General features: G+C 47.5%; 2 protein-coding genes and 1 long non-coding RNA gene across 7 annotated transcripts; all 3 read left to right on the forward strand.

Moving 5' to 3' along the window:
- Erich1 (glutamate-rich 1) overlaps nucleotides 1-24,544 on the forward strand; it is a gene marked incomplete at its 5' end in the record, with an annotated part of 52,793,804 nt that overhangs the window by 46,832,624 nt on the left and 5,936,636 nt on the right.
- Nucleotides 102-23,261, forward strand: Slc25a15 (solute carrier family 25 member 15). 6 transcript variants are annotated; one of them, XM_087588444.1, is made up of 7 exons: nucleotides 102-801; nucleotides 2,964-3,078; nucleotides 8,014-8,272; nucleotides 15,167-15,304; nucleotides 17,306-17,475; nucleotides 19,325-19,483; nucleotides 20,740-23,261. In XM_087588444.1, the coding sequence occupies exons 2-7, from the start codon at nucleotides 3,024-3,026 to the stop codon at nucleotides 20,862-20,864; spliced, it is 906 nt and encodes a 301-aa protein (XP_087444570.1). In that variant the 5' UTR covers nucleotides 102-801; nucleotides 2,964-3,023; the 3' UTR covers nucleotides 20,865-23,261.
- Lnc-hc (lncRNA derived from hepatocytes) lies at nucleotides 21,847-23,259 on the forward strand. The gene is given in 1 exon segment (NR_148404.1): nucleotides 21,847-23,259. It is a non-coding gene; the product is annotated as a lncRNA derived from hepatocytes (long non-coding RNA).

Genomic DNA, 24,544 nt, shown 5'->3' on the forward strand with positions numbered 1-24,544 from the left:
CCGTTTCCTTGCCCGGGCTTGGGAGGGAGGGGCGGAGGGGGCCTCCCGTGGGGGAGGGCCGGTAGGGGAGGGGCTTCTGGAGGGAGGGACCTCAGGAGGGCGTGTCCTCAGGAGGGAGGGCTGGTGGAGGGGTCTCTGGAGGGAGGGCCCGAGGGCCGGACCCACGGGGCGACCTTAAAAATTGTCCGGGGCCCGCGGCCGCCGGCGGAGCGCGGGCGGCGAAGGGCGAGCGGGGCACGGCTAGGCGCGGCGGTGAGGCTGCCGGAGCAGGCGGGAGCGGGCGGCTCGGCTGGGGAACGCGGCTGACAGTCTCCGCCCTGCCGCACACGTGCTGCGGCCCGCGCGCGCACCCGGCTCTCCGCGGGGTCCCGGGAGGCGCGGAGGGTCGGGCGGGCGTCGTGGCCAGTGCGCGCGCGCGCGCGCGCTGCGCGGAGCGGAATCGGGGTCAGGCCGGGTGACGCGCTCCGCAGCTGCAGCAGTGGTTGGCACCCCTGGTGCCCGGGGCTCGGCCCAAGGGGTTCGACCGATGGTGGTGGCGGCAAGCGGCCTTCTGCCTCCCAGCTGCAGCCCCTTGCGAAACGCAGCCTCACCTGGTTTGACCACCGGGGAAGTTATTTCTCCCTAGGAACAGTAGTTGTGTTGGCATTGTTCTGGGACTACTGGGTAGTTTGAAGGAGGAGGGAGAGACCCTGAAAGGATTCGGGTTTTCTACTCCAAATGGTACAGCAAGCTCCTAAGTCAGTTTAAATCCGTGCGGACTGGTCTGGTTCGTGCAGCTCCTGCATTTTCTCCAAGCCACAGGTGATACTCGGGTCGTTCGGCATACTTTCTGGGTTTCATCTGTTAGTATTCTGTCTTCTGTAATTTGACAGATACCCTTGAGAAAGAGGCAAAGTGTTAGAGTGCTTTCCTGGTATGCAGGAATTCAGGTTTAATTCCCAGCACGAGAAAGCATTATATATAATATGATATATATTCTATATAAATATATTATATGTTATATAATATGTAATTATATAATATATACATTTATATTATTAAAATTATAATTAACATCATTTCCTCCCTTCCCTTTTCTACTTCTAACCCATGTGACTCCCCCTCTCACATTCATGGCCTCTTTTTCTCGGACGTGTAATGCTACTTGTCTGTACATGGTGGATAACTAACTAGGGGACTGCTTCCTGGGGAAGACCGACCCCACCCCAGCTTTCCTTACTTGTCTGTAGTTCTTTGTCGAAGGTTGAGGCCCCTCTCCCCGATTTCCTCATCCACGTTAGCCTGTCTGTTGCTTTCATCCTCAGGAAAGTCTTCTTCCCAAGTTGACGAGAGTTCATGGGTATAGCCTTTCTAACATTTCTAGGAGACTCAAATTCACAGCAAACTTCCCGTCCCCTTGGCTTTTGGGGGGGGGGTAGAGATGAATTCTATATTATCTCTCTAGGATTTGAAATGTTTACATTTGGCGTATGTGAAGGGGTTGAATATACTGACTGCCTAATTAGATATGCCTCCGAAGTTATTAAAGAATCACTCACATGGAAACAAATGAACCACTTTGGAAACTCCCCGTGTGGTTTACCTCTTACTTTCCCTGCAAAAATGTAGGCACGAGTGTTTCTGTAACTACCAGGTTGCTAGTTTTTTGGGGTTTTTTTTTTGTTTGTTTGTTTTTCTTTTTTCTTTTTCTTTTCTTTTTTCTTTTTTTTTTTTTTTTTTTTTTTTTGGAGCTGGGGGCTGAACCTAGAGCCTTGTGCTTGCTAGGGAAGCGCCCTACCACTGAGCTAAATCCCCAACCCACTAGTTTTAAAAGAAAGGTTCTTGGAATATGGTCATTGACGTTTTGTTTCTGCCAGTTTTTTTTCCTTTCTGGACATTTTGGGATGACTTTGGTGTTTGAAAGAACCCTGGCCTAACACTCCTCATTGGATGAGGAGTGAAATTGCCCTCTGTTACATGTAAATTAATTCTGTATTTTAGAACATACAGAAGAGTTTTGGATGATTGGTAACTTGGACCTTGTATGTTGAGTCATCCTCCCTTCTAGTTAATATTAAGTTCACTACTTAGAAATTTGGGTGGTTATTTTTTTTTTTTTTTCAGAGCTGGGGACTGTGGGTGGTTATTTTTGTTTGTTTTTGTTTTCGCCTGAAGGTAGAGGAAGACTTTGTTCCCCCAAACCCCCGCCTTTAAAAATAAACAAACATCTCAGGTTTTTCTGTAAGAGAACAGCAGTGGTTTGACTCTTTGGGCTCTACCCCTGGGATTCTGATCAAGCAAAATTGGAACCCAGAAGTCCAGATGTTGTACCAAATCGTGGCTGGCTCAGATGATCAACCTTCCTTGGGAGCTCAGGCTACGAGGCTCTCTAGTCCTATTTGAGGCCTGTTGAGTCAGAATCTGAACTGAGGCAAGGCCTTAGGTAAATCTACACAGTAATACTGAGATGTGGTAGCGTGGAGGTGACAAGAACAAGGCCAGGGCCCTATCATGGGCCTTGTGGCAGTGTTGACTGCCTATATGTGGTTATTCTATAACCCACCTTGTTTAGATGAAGACATCTGACTTAGGAGCCATGTGGCTCAATGGAGCCCCTAGGCTCTGGCACTGAGCAGCACTGACTGCTGTCAAACTTAAGGCTGGGCTTGGTAGAATGGACTTCCACCACAGGCCTCTGAAACTCCAGTCTGCTGTGGTCTGGGCCCTTTGTGACTGGTTCTTTATTTGGTGTTTGTTGTCCGGGTTTTCATAAAGATTGGTTGAAGTGCGGTAGGGATTGTAGCACTGATATTTGGGAAGGTTTTGGCGTGGCGTCTGAGCTGCTTAAGAGGGGAATGGATCGTTGGGCTGTGTTGAGACAGCCCATGTTCCCACTCCTGGAAGTTAAAGTCTGATAACGTAGCAGGCTGATAGGATGGGGGGGCTGCAGAGGCTGGGCTAACTGAATTTTTGTCTCTTCCCAGGGATATGTGGTTCACATCCTTCCCTCCAGAGAATTGCCTTCAACAGAAACCAGTAACGCCATGAAGTCCAATCCAGCCATCCAAGCTGCCATCGACCTCACGGCAGGGGCCGCAGGTAATGGGGAAGGGGGGCTTCTTCCTCCTGTAACCCTGAAGTAGTTCCTCGGAGTGGCTTCGGAATACAGTCTCTGTTACCCCACAGCTAATAATACGCTTTAACCTCAGGATGAATCGATTTAACGGAAATGTGATTTTGTTCAGAGCCTGGCAGCAAGTACAGTCCAGTGGTGTTGAATTAGATTAAAGCTTTGGCAGTCAGCGTGAAGGATGGAAATGTCCTTTGTGTGGTCAGAAAACGTCTCAGTTCCAAAATGAACCCCTCACTCGGCTGCTGCCCGTCACATGCTAGGATACACAGGTGGCAGCCTTCAGACAGTCTTCAGATCTTTGGTAGTACAAAATGCTAGCTACTCTTTTTTTCTTTTGCTTTTAAGATTTATTTTTATTTGCATGCATGTGTTTGTGTGAGTATCTGCCTCGTGGGAGCAGGTGCCTGAGGTCAATGGAAGGGGGATATCAGATCCCCTGGAGCCAGAGTCATAGGTAACTCGGGGCCACCCAGGTGGGTGCCGGGAACCAAAGTTGGCCCCTCTGGAAGTGCAGTAAGCACTCTTCACTGCCATTCCTCCAGCTCCCCTGTTACTATTCTTACTGGTGATAAGAAGGAAAGGAAGGCTCCCCTTTAGCAAGGAGGCCGATATTCCAAAGTGCGGACGGGAAGAAGCTGAATGCTCGGTTGAGGCTGACCCTCAGATTCTGAGCCCCAGGGTAGACTGGAGCCAGGGCTGGTGGCATGAAGCCACTGTAGAAAGACCACATCTAACATGCAGGAATAGGGGAAGGCTTAGCGTGGGGCAGAGAGAGCTGCCATTTTGTTTCCAGAGTTCTGGGTCACCTCAGAGGCACGGGCAACTGGAGGTCATGTTTCTCAAGTGAACCTTTGATCTGCCCTAGCCCCCCATTATTGGTTAACCTCTGTATTAGTTGGTGTAAGTGAGGGAGGCCATAGTATCGTGCTGTGTATGTTCTTTTCTCCAGTATGACCTCTTGGATGAACAGATCAAGTGGGGTCAGGACTCCCATCCCTTATTCTGTTCTTTGACCACTTGAAAAAAATCCGTGTACAGACAGCAGTTCCCTCTCTCATCCCTCCCCCAACTTTTCCACCCCCTCCATGAGCCAAAGGTCAGCTAAAGTTGGCTCTGGAGGAAGGCTGATAAGGAGTCCCGGGCAACGGCACCTCTCCAGGTTAGAGACAAGGAGTGTTCCAGTCTGATGGGCAGGCCCAACGGCTAGCAAGGTTGTACCCCGATGTGGGTCTTCAGGTCAGGCCCCCTATTCTGTAGAAGGCAGGACAGGGCGATTGTGTGGACCCCATTCCCTCCCCATGGTCCTCATGCTGTTCTATACCATGGAGGCCGATGACTGAAAAGGACAAAGCCCATCCGCTAGGTCTGGAGAGCACGTGTGTACAAAGAGGTCTTGCTTCTGCAGTAAGAAGAAGAAGAGAGAGAGTCTCAGATGCCAGTGTTCTGTGCTCCTAAGGCAGCCTGAGAACAAGGCCTTAGGATGATAATTTTTAAGAAGCTTGCCTCTTCCCGACTGCGCATTCCGATAATTTGAGCAGCACTAACAGGGTATGGTTTTTATGTGAATTGTTAACGATATTGCTGGGAGCCTTTTGTAGAAGACATACTGGTGGGCATTTCTTTTTGAAATGATGATAAGCGGTCTATATAGTGGCATTAAAGTGGCGGTGCCACCTGTGGGTTAGGGTGTGGCCCTGGCCCTGGAAACAGAAGACCGTCCCCAGAGCTGCTGGGCCTTGTGATTTCTCAGCACAAGTTTCTTGGCAGGGGTAGGGGCTCCAATGGGGGTGAGGGCTGGTCAAAGGAGGTGCTCATGAGTGAGTGACGTAAGACTCCAAATTCTATTGTTAGGTGCCCTGAATTCAGTCAGGAAGGACTAAGCTCACTTTTAAGGGTCCCAAAGTTTGGTTGATAAGGGGCCTTTCAGATCTATGGCCCTGCAGCAGCGGTCACTGTAAATGCAGAAGCACTCCCAGTTCTTGGCTCTGTGTTTCGTTGTCTCTTTCTTATAGTGTGCCTAGTGGGGCAGCAGCCTTCTCTGAGGTAAGAGGTAGTTTGTACTCTGCTACTCTGGCTCTCTGGACTGGCAAATTTCTAGGGTTTGGGATTTTCCTACTTGTGCAGAAGAGAGCACCCCTAGTGTTTGATGACCACCACCTCCCTCCCTCCCTCTCCCTCTGTGTGTGTGTGTGTGTGTGTGTGTGTGTGTATGTTGCGCTGCTGACTCGGTTTGGGGCTTGTCCCACTGTAAGCTATCCCTTCTCTAATAACTGACCTCAGCGCTGTGTGATTTGCTGCTTGTGTACTGAAAACTGACCGTCGGTGCGTGACCCTGCTGGACAGACTCTTTGTTGCTCTGATAAAACATGTAAGGAAATCCACCAAAGGGAGTGGCTCACGCTTTGACTTTCACTTCATCATGGTGGGAGGAGGTGGCAACCAGAAAGCGCACACATGTATCTGTGCGCATGTACACATAGAAACACACAAGCATGCGTCCATACAGAAAGCACACATAAATCTATATATGTGTACACATAAATGTATACACACAACACATACAAACATACATAGAGAAATCACATACATATGCACATAGAAACATATATTCATATATACATACATACACATGAACATACATAAATACAGCAATACATATATCCATTCATATGTACATATACATATGTACATATAGCACACATATATGCATATATACATACATGTATGAATACATATAGACATACATAGAGAGAGGAAATACAGAGAGAGACAGAGGAGAGAGGAGAGAAAGAGAGATGAGAGGGGAAAGAGAGAGGGGGAGAAAAAGAGAGAGAGAGAGCGAGAGAGAGCGACCCCAGAGACCTGGCTTTGGTCTGTCCTTGTTCTTTTTCTTTCCTCTTAACATGTTTACTATGCCTGGACCCCAGCCTGTGGTGCTTCAGACTGGGTCTTTCTCCCTTAGTGCTCTCTGGAAATTCAGTCTTTCCCAGAGGTCTGTTTTATTAGCTTCTTGATGCAACCAAGGTGACAATCAGAATTCTCTCTCACCAGGACTATTAAATGGCACAATCTGACCTTGACACTTTCTCCCAAAGAGTGAGTGAAGGGAACTGGCTTTGGTATCCCCTAAAGAAGCCAGAAGCCCTTCCATCTGTCCTCCAAGGAGAAGAGAATGGTCAGAACTAGGACTTCTCTGCAAATGGACAAACCTCCAATGTTCTTGAGTTACTGCCGTAGAAACCTGGGAATTGGCTTGGCCCTGTGCTTGCTGGCTGAGGCTGGGCTAGGCACCAGGTGGAGTCCTGGGATGCGCGCTCCAGGGTTTCAGCCCCACTCTGGAGAGGAGGTGAAGCAGCTTCACTGTATTCACAACGTCCGTTAGCCTCTAGAAGGCATGCAGAACCGTCCCGCAGATGCAGCAAACATGTCACAGTGACTGCTGTATCTCTGTGTGTTCTGGCTGCGTGAACTCCTCAGCTCCAGCGTTGATGTGCTGAACTCTATGGACTTCATTCCGTATCAAAAATGTGCACTCTGAAAGCCTTTCGGAGTAATTCAATTGTGTAGTTACATTTCGGACCACACCTCTAGCCCAGCAGGATGCAGGAGTTCTGATTATAGGAAAATCATCTTAGTGTATTGTTGCTGCTGCTTTGTTCCCACTAAGTAGCCCAGGCTAGCTTAGAACTTTCAGTTCCCCTGTTTCTACCTCCTGAGTACCGGTCTTATAGGCATGCACCACTCACTCTGCGGCAGCAGCTTAGTGAATTATATCCCAGTGTCACTTTGATTGTGTAGTAGGCCGAGTCAGAGTCTTAAAGAAGTATCCCCTTGCCCAACAGTAAGTAAATTAATCGCCCGGTGCCCGCCGTCCCTACTCCCCACCACACGGGTGGAATAACTATATATCGTATCAGAGTTGTGAAATCTCAGTGCTTAAATATTTTGTGTAAGCCTTCTATTTCGATGGTGGTTTAGTGGCCTTACCACATAGCTGACCTAAGCAGATGTGTCTGAAGTGAGGGGCCTTCCAGGAGGGAGGTAAATATTAACCAGCAGAAGGTCCCAAAACTTTGGTCCTAGTCCAGGGTCTACAGATACCGTGGGGCAATCACAGTTTGCTGTAATCCTCGTGCTCAGAATTCTCTCTGAAGTCATCGAATGCAACTTAGACATAGGACGTTTGATATTCTTAGGTTGTGGAAAAGAAAAGTACAGGGCAGACTTCGGTCCATTCATACTAAGCAAAGGTAATTGCAGTCTGTTCCTAGGCAAGTACACATCATTAATTTAACATGAAAGTGCTTTTATTCAGGGTCACGTGTTTTGTAATAAATCAAGAGATTTTTCTTTTCCCCGTCTGGCACTTTGATGTTTTTCTAATAGTCGCCAGACCGTAGGACACCAGACGAGAGGACATGCTTGCCTCTGCGACTGTCCCGCTGTCCCTTCTGCATGGCTTCTCTCTCATGTCTCCAGTGCTGTCGTTTAGTAACCACTTGTGTGCCAGGTTCGTGCCAAGCCCGGTTTGTGCTAACCCTGTGTTAACACTGAGAAGGCATAGATGAAGAGCAGAGAGGCTCAGAGGTTTTAATCTCCCTCCTGTCAAACCGGGCTCCAGCCCGTTTCTCTCTGCTACTACCCAGCTCCACTATGGCTGATCCCTAAACAAAGGCTTTGTACAGGGCTCGGCCTGTAGAACCAGAACCAGAACATCTCTCTTGTAAGTGTGGATCTCTTTAGGATGCGACTCTGGTGCTAGAAGCTGTTTGCTGAGCGTGGCTAGAGGATCTGGGGGAAAGGCAGTGGAACTAAAGCACTGGTTAACCATGCACAGCGAGCTGCTCTCCTTCCGGTCTGTGGCTGCAGACTCATTCTAAAGACTCCTGTCCTACCCCTAGGGGGCACAGCATGCGTCCTGACTGGGCAGCCCTTCGACACCATGAAGGTGAAGATGCAGACATTTCCAGACCTCTACCGCGGCCTCACTGACTGCTGCCTGAGGACCTACTCCCAGGTGGGCTTCAGAGGCTTCTACAAGGGGACCAGCCCCGCACTGATCGCCAATATCGCAGAGAACTCGGTGCTTTTCATGTGTTACGGCTTCTGCCAGCAGGTGGTCCGCAAAGTGGTTGGATTGGACCGGCAGGCAAAACTGAGGTGAGTCGGGACACTGGTACTTGTTCTCAAAGTAAGGGAACGCTCGGCTTTAATTAGACATTTCCAGGAGAGAGGTTTCCTTCTCAGAACGATTCTGATGTTCTATACTGTCCTGGTGTAAACCAGAGAAGGCCAATGGATTGTGTTAGGAGTCCACTGTGTACTTTGGTCCCGATGGGAAGACGCTTGTCACTTGAAGAGAAACACTGGGCTAAGAGTGTAGAGCATGGGACTTAAGCTTCAGTTCCCCTTCACCCACAGAGAGCATTGCGAGAAGTTACCTGGGCGATGTTAGACAAGAAACTAGGGGTTTAGGAAGCTACAGTGGACCCAGCTTCCTTTGGCTGACTCTTCCCTGTACACCAGCCTTCTATTCGTGGCTGATCTTCTCTACAGTATCATTCAGAGACCAAACAGCATTCGTAAGCCGCTGGGGTGCTTAGTCGTCCTTCCTCCAAATGCTGATTTGGTTGGAATGGTTTAGCATTAAATTGGGGGAGGGGGGCTGGGGAAAGCTTAGTTTTCTAAAGTGTTTGCAAGGTATCTCAGTTAGGGTTCCCACCGCTGAACAGACTCCGTGACCAAGGCAACTCTAATAAGGACAGCATTTAATTGGGGCTGGCTTACAGGTTCAGAGGTTCAGTCCATTGCCATCATGGCTGGAAGCATGGCAGCGTCCAGGCAGGCATGGGATTGGAGAAGGAGCTCAGAGCTCTACATCTTGTTCCAAAGGGAACCAGGAGAAGACTGTCTCCCATATGGCTAGGAGGAGGGTCTCCAAAGCCCACCCCGACCCACAGTGACACACTTCCTCCAATAAGGCCACACTGACTCTAACAAGGCTATACCTCCTAATAGTGCTACTCCCTGGGCCAAGCATATTTAAACCACCACACAAGGCATCTGAGTTAGAACCCTACTACCCACATCTGGGCATGGTATATACTACCTATGTAAAAATCTGCACATGGCGTATGCTTATAGTCCTAGTGCGGGAATGCAGAGATAGAAGGAGATCCAGGGTCTGGGTCCCAGTGAGAGAGCCTTTCCCAAATAAATTATTTATATATATATATATATATATATATACATATATATATATCATACATACATATATATATCTTCTAAGAAACCCATATACATGCACACCTATGTACACACATGCACATACAGCCACACACACATGCACACATGTACACACTCATCCTTGCATAGGGCAGGCTCGTGAGCTATGTCAGCAGGATTTGGACCCTTTATTGCAGGTTGCACATAACTGAGGAGATGCCTTGTGCATGGATGAATGTGTGCTCTGGAGACATCTCCAAGGTGCAGATGTGCCGTTTTATAGGCATGAATTTGATCGAGATGGGTAGAACTTGTGTTTAAAAACAGAGGACTGGATAAGACAGCCCAAGGAGACAGAGTAGGGCAGAGGAGGGCTGAACGAGGTCCTCTGGCCCTCCAAACTAAGAGAGAGCAGGAAGCAGAGTCAAAGGAGACAGACGCAGAGAGCTAAGAGATTAGCTTCCCTCGGGGGAGGTCAGACAGAAGCGAAGCAGTAGGCAAGTGGCTGAAGCAGAGACATTATACTTCAGGACACTGGGTTCATCTCCCTCAGCTTCTTTAGGGAAGGGCAATGGGGGAGAGGAGCCAGAGAGACAATGGGTACTTCGGTAAGGTTCTGGTAGACGACTCTGTCCTCTTCTGGACAGAGTAACCCTCTTTGGCTGTAGGACAGAGATGCTGATGGGTGGACTTTTGGGGATCTGACCCACATGTCCCTCCTCACTTTCCCTGTTTCTCTGCCTATGAACAGAGACTGGCTTGAGCACATTGCTTTGTCTTTGTGTTTTATTTGAGACGTGGTCCCACTGTGTGGTCTGGCTTGGCCTGAAGTTCACCATCATCCTGCCTCAGCCCCCCACATGGGGGCGACAGGCGATCACTCAGCACTTTCCCGATGGTGCACAGGTAGGACATTGGAGTTGTGTTTCTCCACACATTCTCAGAAACAAGCGATTGGAAAGTGCCTCACTGTGTTCCTCGTATGGATCTTTGAGTACAATTATTTCCTGTGATACCCACAGTGTGTAGCTTTTTAACCTTACAAGTTCTTCAGTGAGGAAGTCAGCATGGTAACACAGAATGTTATCTGAGCTTAGAGTCCTTCCTTTCTCTCTTGGGAGCAGTTTTGATTGTTTATGTTTTGGGAGAATATAGCCTGCAGTCTGCTGTGGGTCGGCATGTAGGCTGGCTGTGTCTTTATGGCTCTTATGATGATCATGGGGAGGTGCCAATGTCTGTCTTTCAGATAGAAAAATAGTCACAGTTGCTGGATCAAGGGCACAGTTGCCCGAGTCCACTGTTCCCCTTCTGCCCCATCCTCTGTTAGACCAGCAAGGATAGTGGTCAGATCTAGAGGGGACATTGATCAGGAGCAGCAGAGGGAAACGGTGTTAACAAGCATTCGCCGTGGACTTCTGCAACCACACCACAAATGTTGCGTGTCCTGACTTGAACCCAGTGTGGCATGTGGTTTGACCCGGTTGAGTGAGATCTTACACAGCAGAGGCATTTACGTCATGATTCTTGTTCTCTGCATGGCAAACAGTACATTCCTTTTTTTTTTTTCTTTTGGAAAAAATTGATATATTTTGATCATAGTTTCTCACCCCCTGTCCTCCCAAATCCTCCTCACCGCCCTACCAACTTTATGTTCTTTTTTTTTCCTCTTTAAAACAAACAAAGGAAACAAGAGGGCAGGAAGCACACATACACGCAAAACCATGAGGAAAGAAAAAAAAAACCACGAGAAAATGGAAATCAAATAAACAGACCAACGCAGCAAAAAATATCCAAACATCTGCAGTAGCTTCTTACAAAACCCCATCCCACACTGCATGCACGTTCAGTCCCAGTCGTACAGATGTGTCCTTCATGTGGGGCAAAGGTCCGTGTGCCTTACATTGTGCATTGGACGATGAAAGCGTTTATGAGGAAGCCAAAGTCCATAGAGATGCTGATTTGACCTCTCCCTGTACACTCAAAAGGTGTTCCGTATTCATATTCATTCAGATCTGGAACGATCCCAACCCCTGAGGTTGAATTGACCTCCATGTTTATTGACTAATGCCTTTTTTTCTAGCAAACTTGGCACTTTCTAGGTAATGACCCTAATTGAGAGCTGCCGGTCAGCAGGTTGGCAGAGAGTCCCTGGGGAAGGGCAAATACGGTCTGTAGGCTGGCCAAAAGAAGGCTTAGCATTTAATAAATGAGCGAAGGAGTGCTGTGAAGGAGAGAACTAAGCAACACAAGAGGCATGCTTCATGCCACAGAAGCCTCTGTATGGGGACGTCCATCCATAAGCCTGTTTGGCTCTTCTTGGTTCATGTGATAGGCTTAATTCTCGAATATCAAAAGGAAGTCCACCTGCAAACAGCCCTGCTCCTGACAGGGCCACAGTGAGCCTGCTCTCCTGAGGCCTGGAATGTTAGAGAGACCAGCTCAGCATGTAGACAACAGGCGCTGTCCTGACTCACAGAGGTGATACTCCCAGAAAATCAAGGCCAGCGTTGAGAGCAAGCAAGGCTTATTTAGCTCACAGTGGTCTGGGGTTCAAGAGCTTGGGGCTGACATCTGCTTGGTTCTTCAAGGGTATCTTCTGGCTACATGATGACATTGTAGATGGAAACATGGTGGGAACGTGTGAGGAGAGATCACCAGATACTCCAAGGAGCTCCACTCTCGTGGGAAGTAACTGCAGTCCCGTGAGAACTATATTAGTTCCCTCTAAGGAGGGCAGCACCCTAGGACCCACATCTTTTTAACTGGAAGATTTCTCATACAGTATATTCTGATCTTGTTTTTCCACCCTCCCAGTTCCTCCCATCTCCTCCTTACCTCGCCACACTACCCACTTAATTTTATGTTCATTTCTCTTCCTCTTCCCTGTCTCTAAAACAAAACAACAAATAAACACGTACAAAAAAAAAAACCCACCACAAAATGGAAGTCAAAATAAACAAGCAAAATATCAACGAGCAAACAAAACAAAACAAAATGCCCACACAAAGCAAAATGAAGTCTACGGAAACGCCACTTAGTTCATTTTGTCTTGCCCAACTCTGTCAGGGTAGGATGGCAAATACACCCAGGGACACACCACTGGAGAATTTTCCTTTGCTGCTGGGTGTCAGTTGGTGGCAGCTTCTTGGTGGTATTAGGGAGGAGGCCTGTGCCCACCACCCCTTTCTTGGTGCTGGGACCTTATCTGGCTTGAACCTGTACAAGTCTTTTGTCTGTTGCTGTAGTTTCTGAGTTTGTAAATGGCATCGGTTCTCTTGTGTCTGAAGACACAGTTTCCTTGGAGTCGTCCATACCCTCTGGCTCTTACAATCTCTCCATGCCCTCTTTCACAGAGCTCCCTGATCCCTGAGCCTGGAGGGGGAAGGGTTTGCTGGAGACCTCCCATTTGGGATTTAGTCTTCCAAAGTCTCTCACTGTCTGCACGCTGTCATGTACTTCAAGAAGCTTCTCTGATGAGGGCCAAATGAGTACTGACCTATGAGGATAGCAGTAGTCTCTACCCCCTAAGCCAATGGAGGTGAGACTATCTAGGGCAAAGGTCATTGGCTGAAAGCTAAGACCTCAGTGCGTCATTAGCATGAGGAGGCATTCCAGGAGCCTCAGGTGCTGGACTGTGTGACATTCCTCAGGTAGGCAGTGTTGGGGCTGGGATTCCTCAGAGAAGAGGAAGCCCTGCTCACAAAGGGAGTCTGCCATTTTGTACCGAGCTTGGGGCTGTCTGGTAATGTCAGACTTCAACCTTAGCAGCAGGATTCCCCCAACAGCTGGTTATTTCCTTAACATGGGGCTAGTATTGCACCCATCTATCCTGCAAGCAGGTCATTGTAGAAGGTCGTGGGGTATGTAGCTGGGAGATATTGATGACTGAGTTTGTCCTCTAGTAGTGTGCAAAGTACTCCTGGTCAAGAGAGGTGAAACTTCTGGTGGGGCACCAGCTTGACCTCTCTGTGCTTGATGGCATAGTGTTGTCTGTGCTTGATGGCATAGTGTTGTCTGTGTTTGATGACATAGTAAGTGTTGTCTGTGTTTGATGACATAGTAAGTGTCTGTGTTTGATGATATAGTAAGTGTTGTCTGTGCTTGATGACATAGTAAGTGTTGTCTGGGGGTTGGGGATTTAGCTCAGCGGTAGAGTGCTTGCCTAGCAAGCACAAGGCCTTGGGTTCGGTCCCCAGCTCTGAAAAAAAAAAATAAAGTAAGTGTTGTCTGTGCTTGATGACATAGTAAGTGTTGTCTGTGTTTGATGACATAGTAAGCGTTGTCTGTGTTTGATGACATAGTAAGCGTTGTCTGTGTTTGATGACATAGTAAGCGCTGTCTGTGTTTGATGACATAGTAAGCGTTGTCTGTGTTTGATGACATAGTAAGTGTTGTCTGTGTTTGATGACATAGTAAGCGTTGTCTGTGTTTGATGACATAGTAAGTGTTGTCTGTGTTTGATGACATAGTAAGTGTCTATGTACCTTAAAGATTCCATCACCTCAACCAGAAAACACAAGGGACCAAGCTTCCACCACACAAGCTGTAGGGTAGCCTAGGCAAACTATATCGGATCCTATCAGAGGTCATAACTGAATTGGGAAATCTTCTTGTGATCACAAAAAAAGATCTAGACAGTTTTTAATCTGTGGTGATTATATGACATGACTGGTTATTCCAGGTTGGATTTAGGCAAAAAAGGAATATTGTCACAAATAAACTAAGGTATTAATATTTGGGGTGGTAGGGCCGTAGGCACTTTGCTTCTCTTCCATTTTCCCTTTATGTGCCTTACCTTGGGCTACTAAACAAAATACCATCCATTAGGAAGCTTAAACAGACAAAAACCCTGCAGGCTGCAAAGTCAAAGCCAGCAGGCTCAATTCCTGGTTCAGTCATGACTTGTCTCTGTGTCCTCACTTGGCAGAGAGAGCAAGATTCTAGGCCATTGATCTCATGATGAAGGCCTCACTCATCCTCAGGAACTCAGCTATTCCTGATTGCCTCTTTAGAACCCCTGCATTGCTGGACGGTGATGTCATACCTCTTTAATCTCCACCACCACCACTCCCCCCACCCCCCCTCAGGAGACAGAAGCAGTGAGTGTATGTGAGTTGGAGGGCAGCCTGGTTTACAAAGTGAGTTTCAGGACAGCCAAAGCTAGACCAAGAAACCCAGTTATGAAACTCCCCTCCTTGCTTTAAATACTATCACACATTATGAACATAGGAATTGGGGGATGGGACATAAACACGGATGTGGCAGGCAGGCAGACCTGGTTTTAATGCCTAGCGCTTCGTAGATGTGTGGCTTTGGGGACATGTTAACTCTAAGTGCCATTCCTCATCAGGAGCTGGAATACTGCTGTCTGCCTCAGGGTCTTGGAATTCTTAGATGGGACAGTGTGGTGCTTTGTATATGCTTGGCCCAGGGAGTGGCACTATTAGAAGGTGTGGCCTTGTTGGAGGAAGTTTGTCCCTATGGGTGTGAGCTTGGAGACACTCCTCCTAGCTGCCTGAGGATGTTCAGTCTCTTCCTGGCTTCCTTTGGATGAAGATGTAGAACTCTCAGCTCCTCCTGCACCATGCCTGCCTGGATGCTGCCATGCTCCCACCTTGATGATAATGGACTGAGCCTCTGAACCTGTAAGCCAGCCCCAATTAAATGTTGTCCTTTATAAAACTGGCATTGGTCATGGTGTCTGTCCACAGCAATAAAACCCTAACTAAGACAGACAGCACAAGTAGATTCCCTGCCCGCATCCCCCTGCTCTCTCTGGTGTGCTGAAGGGATGGGTAAGCCAATGGTGATTCTTCTCTGTCTTTTCAGTGACCTTCAGAACGCAGCTGCTGGCTCCTTTGCTTCTGCTTTTGCCGCTCTGGTTCTCTGCCCTACAGAGCTTGTGAAGTGCCGGCTACAGACCATGTATGAAATGGAGACGTCGGGAAAGATAGCGGCCAGCCAGAAGTAAGCACGGTTCCTTCACACCTGTTCGGTAGCACGTCTTCGTGTGCTGGGTTTTTATCCTACATTGTTAAAAGTAAATGGCCAGTGTAGAGATGGCTTTCTCTATTCTAAAGCACAGTGGCAGGGGATACTTTGCTGAAAAGCTGTTTACTGTGTGTGGATGTACTGCCTACCCCGGGGGGTGCCTCAGGCCTCAGGTAGTTATGTGATAGCGCAGAGATGGAGAGGCCAGGGAGCTGAATTCCCCCTCACACCCCCTTGTCCTCCTGGGTGCTGAAGGCATGACTCTCAGCCATGTTTGGGACACAGCTTTGAACTGGAACTGAGAGAAAAAGCTAAGTGTGACTGTAGATTCTGAGGTGAGTGAGTGATGCCCTTCCTCAAATTCTGCATGAGTGTTCACCACAATCCAGCGCCAACCTCCACCCTTCCCAAACCTCCACACACGTTTGCTAAGGGTTCAGGTTCTGGAAATATCCACCAAAACCTCCTAAGTGGAGCCGCAGTGGTCAGAGCTCTGCTCATTGTAGCCCTGAAAGCAGCTGCCCGCTAATGAGGATGAATATACCACACGGTGTGTCTAGAATAGAAAGACCTTCTGTTCCTGACACTAGTCACAAACCTTGCCTATTCATCTTGCCATATCTGGTTGAAGATTGGGTGAAGGGTGTCACCGCCACCCAACGTCTATACATCTGGGAAGTGGGGTCAACAAATTGACCACTGTTACCAGTTCCCTCTGTGCTAGTCACAGGCAGGGAGTTTCCCTGCAGTGCTTTAAAGGGTCATTTCTGAACTAGGCTCTCCTCCCTACGGTGCTGCGAATACTTAAAGCTCACGAATGTGTACTTCTGGCAGAAATGGATGGGCCTTTGTAACCAGTGCCTAGAGTAAGAAGTAGAACTTTCCACGGGTTTGGATGCAGGCTTTCTGCAGCTTGGTATGGCGTTGGATCCATTTAGTATGTTCATACGTGCGATGGGAGCACGGCTGCAGGAACAGAGCTCTCCAAAAGGGATGGTCCTTATGGCCTTTGTCACTCTAGGTCTTAAGGCTTTATCTCTCTTGCTCCCCAAGAACAAAGCGAGTGTTCACTGGTTATGCTGAGCGTGCGGCATTCCGCTAGCTCTCACTGTGTATAAAACCTGCAAAAGGGAGTTCCTCTGCGGTCTCCTCTCCCCCTCTCCCCTACTCGAGAGACTCAGTTTTGGGTGTTCCTGGGATCCCAAGGGCTATGGCTCAACCCTGAGAGTTTCTTGTCTTGCCTTCAAGTAACACTCACTTTTGTGAGTACCAAAGGGGGAAAAAATGTAACCACCTGAACAAATTACCCCAAATACACAATGATGATCACTGTCGAGTGCCAAATTGACAGACTCTAGAGTCACCGAGGAGGCAAGGGCACACCTATGAGAATCACCTGAAATAGGAGGACCCACCTAAAGAGTAGGTGGCACCCTTACCTGGACCTGTGTCCTAGACTGCGTAGGACAAAGTCTGCTGAGCACCAGTGGTCATTGGTCCCGGCTTTCTGCAGGTGCTATGTGATTGGCTGCCCCAGGTTCTTGCTGCCACTACTTTGCCCCATGGTGGACTGTGAGCCAAAATTAAGCCCTTTCTCCCTTAAGTTTGCATCTTGTCAGGTATTTTCTTATGAGCAACTAATATACCAGAAAGCTTGAGGAGATGGACCTCCCGGGTATTAGGAAGACACTGGGCAAATATTGTATTGTTTATCTGTAGGCAGATTTGGAGAGCTCTTCATTCTGATTCCTTATTCCCCACTGTCAAAAACCAGGTAGTTAGCAGGCCTGAGCAGGCCTGAGGTCGGAAGCGGCTGGTTGGTTGAGCAGAAGTACGGAGGAGTCTGATAGGTGTCCTTTGAAAAGAAGGGCAGGTCACAGGGGAGCACCTGCACAGTTATAGCAAACTTGGCCGCAGAAGTCATCCTTGGTACAGTGCATCGCATGCACACACACTTCTCCTGCCTTGTCTCCCCAGTACAGTTTGGTCAGTCGTGAAGGAAATCTTCAGGAAGGATGGCCCCCTGGGTTTCTACCATGGCCTCTCAAGCACTTTACTTCGAGAAGTACCAGGCTATTTCTTCTTCTTTGGTGGCTACGAACTGAGCAGGTCATTTTTCGCATCAGGGAGATCCAAAGATGAACTGGGTAAGTGCGTTCACATTGACAACACTGGGTTTAGTAGACTCTGCCTCCTGGGTTTGCTGGCTTCCACAGGTTGTGTGTTCAGTGTGTACCTTTCTGGGGGCGTTTCTGAGCAACCCTAAAGTAAACCGGCAGGTATTGGCTCCCATCGTCTCCTGAGGGAGACTTCGAAGATGAGCTCTGAAGCCTTGTGTCCCAAACCTCTTCCCTGGCATTAATACTGTTATTGTCCCCTTCTGGGTGGCCGTAACTACTCTGGGTCCATTTTAGAGGAAGAGATAAAGAGATGATATTCTCCTGATGGAGAAATAGCTACTAATAATTTCATAGTAAGTTTTAAAAACTTGTTTTTAAAGATGGGTTAATCCTGAAATAAGGCCATTGCAATTATACCTCAGTAACGTTGTCTACCACGTTCTGTCTCTCACATCAAGTCACGAGTAAGTTTGCTTCCCAGACTTCTTTTAAAATTCACCATCCGTTAAATAAATACTTACTGATAGATCTTGCCCCGTCCTGCAGGGTGGTCGACCAGGGTCTGGGGTCCACTTAGGAAAGAATGGGGGACAAGAGACGCAAAGAACGGACAGCAAGTCAAGAGGTCTTATCAAGCTGACAATTTTTAATTTTTCTCAGGCAGAAGATATACTGTTAGGAGCAAAATGTGGGGAGGGGTTAGGTAACCACAAAAGAATGGGCCTGGCTCGATGACAGGATATTGGCTGGGTAAATTGGTCAGCAGGGGGAAGAGTGAGGGGGGTTGCTCAGTGAACTGACCACCAGTGCTGAATGACCTGACAAACCAGATTTATTCTCTCTATTGAATTCAAGCAGACCTGCAGGTGCAGGCTTAGGCTTGGCTGCTTTGATCTAATCTAAGGCTCTTGCTTTTGTTCTAACGTATGGCTAAAATACAATTGCTTTTTAACCTGAAGGCTGCTTCCAACATCTTGAGGCTGCTCCCAACAAGATCTCAGTGTTCCTTTAGGCATTTGATTGACAGGGTTTCCCAAGCTGTTGGGGAGGGATGGCCTGTGTATGCAAGGCGTTCAGCAGCATTCCTGGCTGTTTCTCCACTGCGTTTTTCCAAGGAGAAGTCAAGACAAGCCAACAACAGAGCTTCAGAAATTGTCAGAATTCCCTAGAGAGACACAACCAGCCTTACCTGAGAAAAAAGGACATTTAAGGCTAAACAAAAACAAAACAAATAACAAACCACCAGAACAACACCAAAAATGTGGCACCTACATTTGTGAGACTAGTGTTTGAGATACTGGCCGGACAGCCTAAATACATTTCTGTTGTTAAATTGTATGCGTTACTGTTAAAAATTCACCCACAGTTGTGTCTCTACCTTGAAGACCCGAGCTCTAGCGGTGTGGCTGACTGGCAGGTGAGGAAGGAAAGTGATCAGTGCCCATCAGTGTCAGAGGGAGAAACAGCCCCACTTGCACCGGTTCAGTGCAGGACATTTTAAAAACCTGCTAGCAAATTGTGGCGTTTAGGGAGCTGCATGGAGTTTTGTTTTGTTTTCGTTCCGGTCACAGTAGGGAAAGATTTGGGGCTACTGGGAGTTAAAATTGAGGAAGACGTGACTGTATTTCAGTGGCTTGTTTCTCTGTCCCTGTTATGTGAGGCCTGTTAGTTATAGGTGGGCTACCCTCAACCGGAGGACAAGGTTGGGGTGGGGACACCGTATCCAGGTAACCAGCTGGTCTTGACAAGGCCCCGGGAGACTCCCAGTTTGTGAGACGGAAGCGTTAACATTTTTCAAGCAGTTATGCTCCTTGTAAGAATTACACGTGCTTCTGGAAATGCCACCTAAAACAAAGGACCTGTTCTCCCTCTCTAGGTCCTATCCCGCTCATGCTAAGTGGTGGATTTGGTGGGATTTGCCTGTGGCTTGCTGTGTATCCGGTGGATTGTATCAAATCTAGAATTCAAGTTCTTTCTATGACCGGAAAGCAGACGGGACTCATCAGAACCTTCCTGAGTATCGTAAAGAATGAAGGTGAGTCTGACTCATTCAGAGACGAGCGTGTCCACAGTGATCGGTCTCAGGGACGTTGGTTCACGGGGTTAGTCAGCCTTGTGGCCTGCTCTTAACCTCCTGCCTCGTGTCTTCTCCCTTGTACTGTGTTCGTGTGTGCGCCTTCTATTTCTAAACCTTTTGCATTAGCTTTTATTTTTATTATTCTCAAAAATGTTTAAAGTTCTTTTTCTACCTTTTGGGCCATGTATCTGGCAGGATTCCTCGTGTTCTAAATACCTGGGGAGGGGGCGAGTAGCACCATCTCATTTACGTAATCCAAATATGATCAGCCGTAAGCGGATCAGCACTAAGGCTTTAAAAGAATATAGCCAGTGCCTAACATTCTTGTCTCACTTGAGAGAATGCAATACAGCATCTTTTTAGCAATAAGACTTTCTGGAACGAGAAATGATCTGAGCAGTTTTTTAACATGATCTGCTCTCGGCAGGAGGATACAGACTTTCAGTGTCACGGCTCTATGACGTCAGCTTCGTGCAGCCAAAGACCTGTCTTTCTGGTGTCCACTATGTAGGCATCTTAAAACTAGGGTTACGGGAAGGTTTGGACGGAAGGAAGAGGCAAATGGTATAATTATATTGTAACGTAAGGATACAATTATACTGTAATCTTAAAGATGAAATAATTTATAAGGAGAAGCAGATGAGCTCTATGGTCAAAATGTTATTATCTGAAAAACAAGACAACAAGAAGTACCTCAGATTATGACCCTGTGCGTTGGGCTTCAAGAGAGGGAGACCACAGTGACATGCTTTAAACTCATGGCCCAAATAGAATGCAGGAATCTTGCGTATTGCCGGTACTGCCAAGTGTCCTCTCCCATCTTGCCTGGCACACCCTACATCAGTCCTTTTCGTAGATCTCTCTCATGGCTACACAGTGCAGGCTAATACCAGAAACACACGCAGGTTCTCTTGCTGGTCCCTGGGCTCCTCCGTGGCCTCCCCCTGGCCATGTTAGGTCTTAGCTCAGCCAGGTCTATACTGTAGGAGTCCTGCAGGCACGGAAATTGGTTTGTTGTTTGAGCGTCAGCCAGCGTTGCTGGGGGCTTGCTGCTTACCTGGTTTCTTTAGCCTCTAGAGGGGGACATAAGAGCCAGTCCCTTTATCTCGTGGTTTCGGTGCTGTTGTCTGATTCTGTGGGTTCAGTCTCTTCTGTGCATGTGTGCCCCCCACGGACGTGCTATCACAGTCTTTTGATCACCCTTTGTCTTCTAGGAATAACAGCCTTGTATTCTGGACTGAAACCCACCATGATCCGCGCTTTCCCTGCCAACGGGGCACTGTTTTTGGCCTACGAGTATAGCAGGAAGTTGATGATGAGCCAACTGGAAGCATGCTGAAGTGTCCTGGTGTGCCTGGAGTCAAGGCAGGCGTTTAGCGACTGGTTAACTCAGGGTTTCACGGAGTACAAGAACAATGTGGAATTATGTGATTCATTGGGACTTTGTCCTTGTCTTCCCTTCTTCTATTCAAAGTCTTGGATTTTGTGGATGGTCCTCTGTTCTACACAGTGTAATTTCTGCCTGTTACTGAACCAAAACAGAAAAGTCACTGTTCTCGTCCTTGGCCTCATGCACAGGGGAGCTGGTGGCCTCATGCACTGGCTTTATGTACCTTGTGCAGGCCCTGTTCCTCTCAGGATAACTTCCGTGGAAGTCAGCTGTACACATGCAATTTAGATGGTCCTGTCGTGAGGAAAACAAATTTTTGTTCTATGTTTAACTGCAAACGGTGACCAATTTTTACGTAGGTGGTTGTAAATGATTGCCTAACACATCCTAGCTAGAGGGCCGCTGCTAAAAGCCGCTGAGCCTGTGCACTAAGAGGTTAGAGCTTTTGACTTTTTGTGGTATATTAAAGCTAAAATACCCATCTATATTTTTAGATAAACTTATACGCATAGTTGTGTGGCTTCTACGTTCCTGATGAAGTTTCAGGGTGGGTGTCCTGGTTTTTCTCTCACGATGCCCATTCCCCTCCCAGTGCAGTTCATCATCCAGGTGGGCTTCTCATTCTGCACTCTGGTACTGGGAGGTGCGGCCAGAGCGTTAGACCTCTGGAGGGCAGCAGAGGACTCAACAGATCCCTTCTCACTGAGCACTTCCTCCCTCTGTGCTACTCCTGAAAGACAGGGACTGCCTGCCATGCCCTCAGAAAACCAACACAGGTTCTTACCTAGTCTCCACAGGAACCCAGGGTACTCTTTGGGACTGGATCTGAGGCCACTGTCTCAATGTCTCCACCAATCTCCTTTCAGGAGGCAGAGAGGAAGACTGGGCTCCCTGCTTTGATCACAGGGTTCTACTAATTAGGAAATCCAAAGGAGCTCATTAATTAGATAACCTTCCTGAAGTTCGATTTCGGGTCCATAGCTCCTTGATTTGCTTCTTTATTTGGAGCTGGTAGTTTATCAATTTCAGTGACTGTAGATGATACATAACTTTGGAAAGCATTGTGGCATAATAAAAATATTTTTATTAAACTAGGTACCATGTATGTAGCAACCAAAAAAAAAAAAAAACAACAACAAACAAACAAACAAAAAAAAACCCTCCATCCCCACATTTCTTCTTACCTCCAGACACATGGGATGGATGATTCTTTGACTGTGGGGGGTCTTATCAATACAGAGATCAGGCACATTGTCTACTACTCGGAGACCAGGGCGATGGCAGGAGGAGCTCTTCCTACTCTGCCTGTACAGCTGAAGGAAGTTGGTTGGCCTTGCCAGGGTGCCTGAAGCACAGGGGTCAGGAAAGCAAAGGACTTCTCAAAAGGGAGGGACGCCTGTCAGCATTCCTGGAGAAAGCTCTGTCTACTCCAGTGTTCTCTGTTCTTGTATGGTCAACGGCTGACTAGTGCCTGAGTGCCGCTTCATCTGAGCAGGTCAGGATTGACGCAAACATAGGATTGGTATCCTGCAGGAAGAGGGCTGGCCAAAGCCGAGCTGTCCCTCTTCGGTCTGGTGCACATTAGCCTTGTTGGCAGTGTGTCTCCTCAGCCTGTGCGTTACGGTCTCTCTCATAGAAATAGGAACAAGGGGAAGTTAAAGACAGAGGCCTAAGGAGATAATTTTTTAAAAAAACTATCTTTCTGTTGGTTTGATTTGTGCTTTTCTGTTTGGGTGCAACATTGTGTTTGAGGCAAAGCTAGAACTTTGAGATATTTTATTTAAAGAAGCGAGTGCTCTGTTATTAAATAAACCTAATATGGGTCTATGATGAGTTTCACTTAAATGCAGTCTATTTATATTAAGGACCAATATTAAAGAGTTATGGATAATAATACTTCAAAGTGGTGGTTGCATTGGAATAAGTGTACGTCTTGTCAGCTAGATTCCTGGTGTAAAATAATTTTACTGTAGGCAAGTTGACAGAAAAAAAACATCACCTCTGTACTCTATAGCCCATTAAAATTGTGTCCTGCCTCCACCAGTGTGGTGGTTTGAATGAATATGGGATCATGGTCTCATATTTGGAGGTTAGGTCACCAGGGATTGGAACCGTTTGATAGGATTAGAAGGATTGGGAGGCATGGCCTCTGGGAGGATGTGCGACCCTGTGGGTGGTCTTTGAGGTTCTATAAGCCCATTCCAGGCCCAGTCTGCCCCTGCTGCCTGGGCTCAGACTGTAAAGCTCAACCCCAGAGTTTGCCTGCCCGAGTGCTCCCTGCTGTGATAATGGACTGACCCTCTGAAACTGTAAGCGAGCGCCCATTAAATGCTTTCCTTTCTAAGAGTTGCTGTGGTCGTAGCATCTGTACATAGCAAAAGAATGGTGACTTAGATGGCCTGCGTTTATCCATTTACTTACCGTGTGTGCGCACGCACGTGTGTGTGTGTGTGTGTGTGTGTGTTCACCCATGCGTGAGTGTGGCAGCCAGAGATTGCCTGTTTTCTTCTACCCATTCTTCATCTTATATTTTCAAATAATTTTTAGAATCTTTTGAGGTTACTGTATAATTACATTATTTTCCCCTTTCCCTTTTCTCCTCCCAGCCATATACTTGCTCTTTTTCAGATTCACGACCTCTTTCTCTTTGTTGTACACACACACACACACAGCATATACATATCTTGCTCCTGTTCAGTGTATGTAATGTCTCTTATGTGTATGTTTTCCGGGCTGACCCTTCGGTGTTGGATGACCTAATCCCTGGAGAGGACTCCGCTCCCAGCACTCCTTAGCTGTCCTTTGTCTAGGAATGAGGCTTGGCGAGCTTTCTGATTTTGATATCGTATCTATTGGTGTTGTCGTCTTCAGACCCTGTTTAGACAGCCAGATTCATGTGGCTGTGGGTGTAGCTTCTGTGACATTTCTAGGAGAGACAGTCTCACGGCAAACTTCAAGATCCTCTCTCTGGTTCTTAGAATTTTCCCACCCCCTCTTCTGCAGTGAAATCTGAGCCTTAGAAGCAGGCATTGTGTTGTAGACGTATCTGCTGAGATGGCCCCGTAACTCTGTAGTGTGGTCAGTTGCGGCTGTCTGCCTGGTCTCTGTCTGTTGTAAAGAGGTTTCCTTGGTGAGAGGTGAGGACCGCACTTACCTGTGTAGAAAGACTAGTGCTCAGACTGTAGTTAGATTATGCTGCTTTAGTAATCGTAGGTTTTCCTCCAAGGCGAGTGACTTCAGTGTAGCATGATAACCCTCACCTGTGGGACACATACTTCAGTGGTAATCAACAACTCTTTAATTTGATGTATTGCCTACTCAACAAGAGGGATACCTTGCCTGGTGCTGGAAACCTGGCCAACTGCCTGGGGTTACTCAAGTCAGCCTTAGAGTTTTTTTTTTTAACATCTTTTATATTATCTGTATTTATTTATTTTTTTCTTCCATCTTTATTAAATTGGGTATTTCTTATTTACATTTCAAATGTTATTCCCTTTCCCGGTTTCCATGCCAACATCCCCCTAACCCCTCCCCCCCATTCTATATGGGTGTTCCCCTCCTCATCCTCCCCCCATTACCGCCCTTCCCCCAAGAATCCCGTTCACTTGGGGTTCAGCCTTAGGGTTTTT

This window comes from Rattus norvegicus, chromosome 16 (assembly GCF_021556685.1).
Source record: "Rattus norvegicus strain SHRSP/BbbUtx chromosome 16, alternate assembly SHRSP_T2T, whole genome shotgun sequence".
NCBI classification, from domain to species: domain Eukaryota; kingdom Metazoa; phylum Chordata; class Mammalia; order Rodentia; family Muridae; genus Rattus; species Rattus norvegicus.

Excerpts from the sequence above, each read along its gene's own strand:
- Slc25a15 (XM_087588444.1), top strand. The coding sequence starts at position 3,024 with ATGAAGTCCAATCCAGCCATCCAAGCTGCCATCGACCTCACGGCAGGG. Across the intron at positions 8,273-15,166 it reads GACCGGCAGGCAAAACTGAG|TGACCTTCAGAACGCAGCTG; the intron begins GTGAGTCGGGAC and ends CTGTCTTTTCAG. Across the intron at positions 19,484-20,739 it reads GAGTATCGTAAAGAATGAAG|GAATAACAGCCTTGTATTCT; the intron begins GTGAGTCTGACT and ends TTTGTCTTCTAG.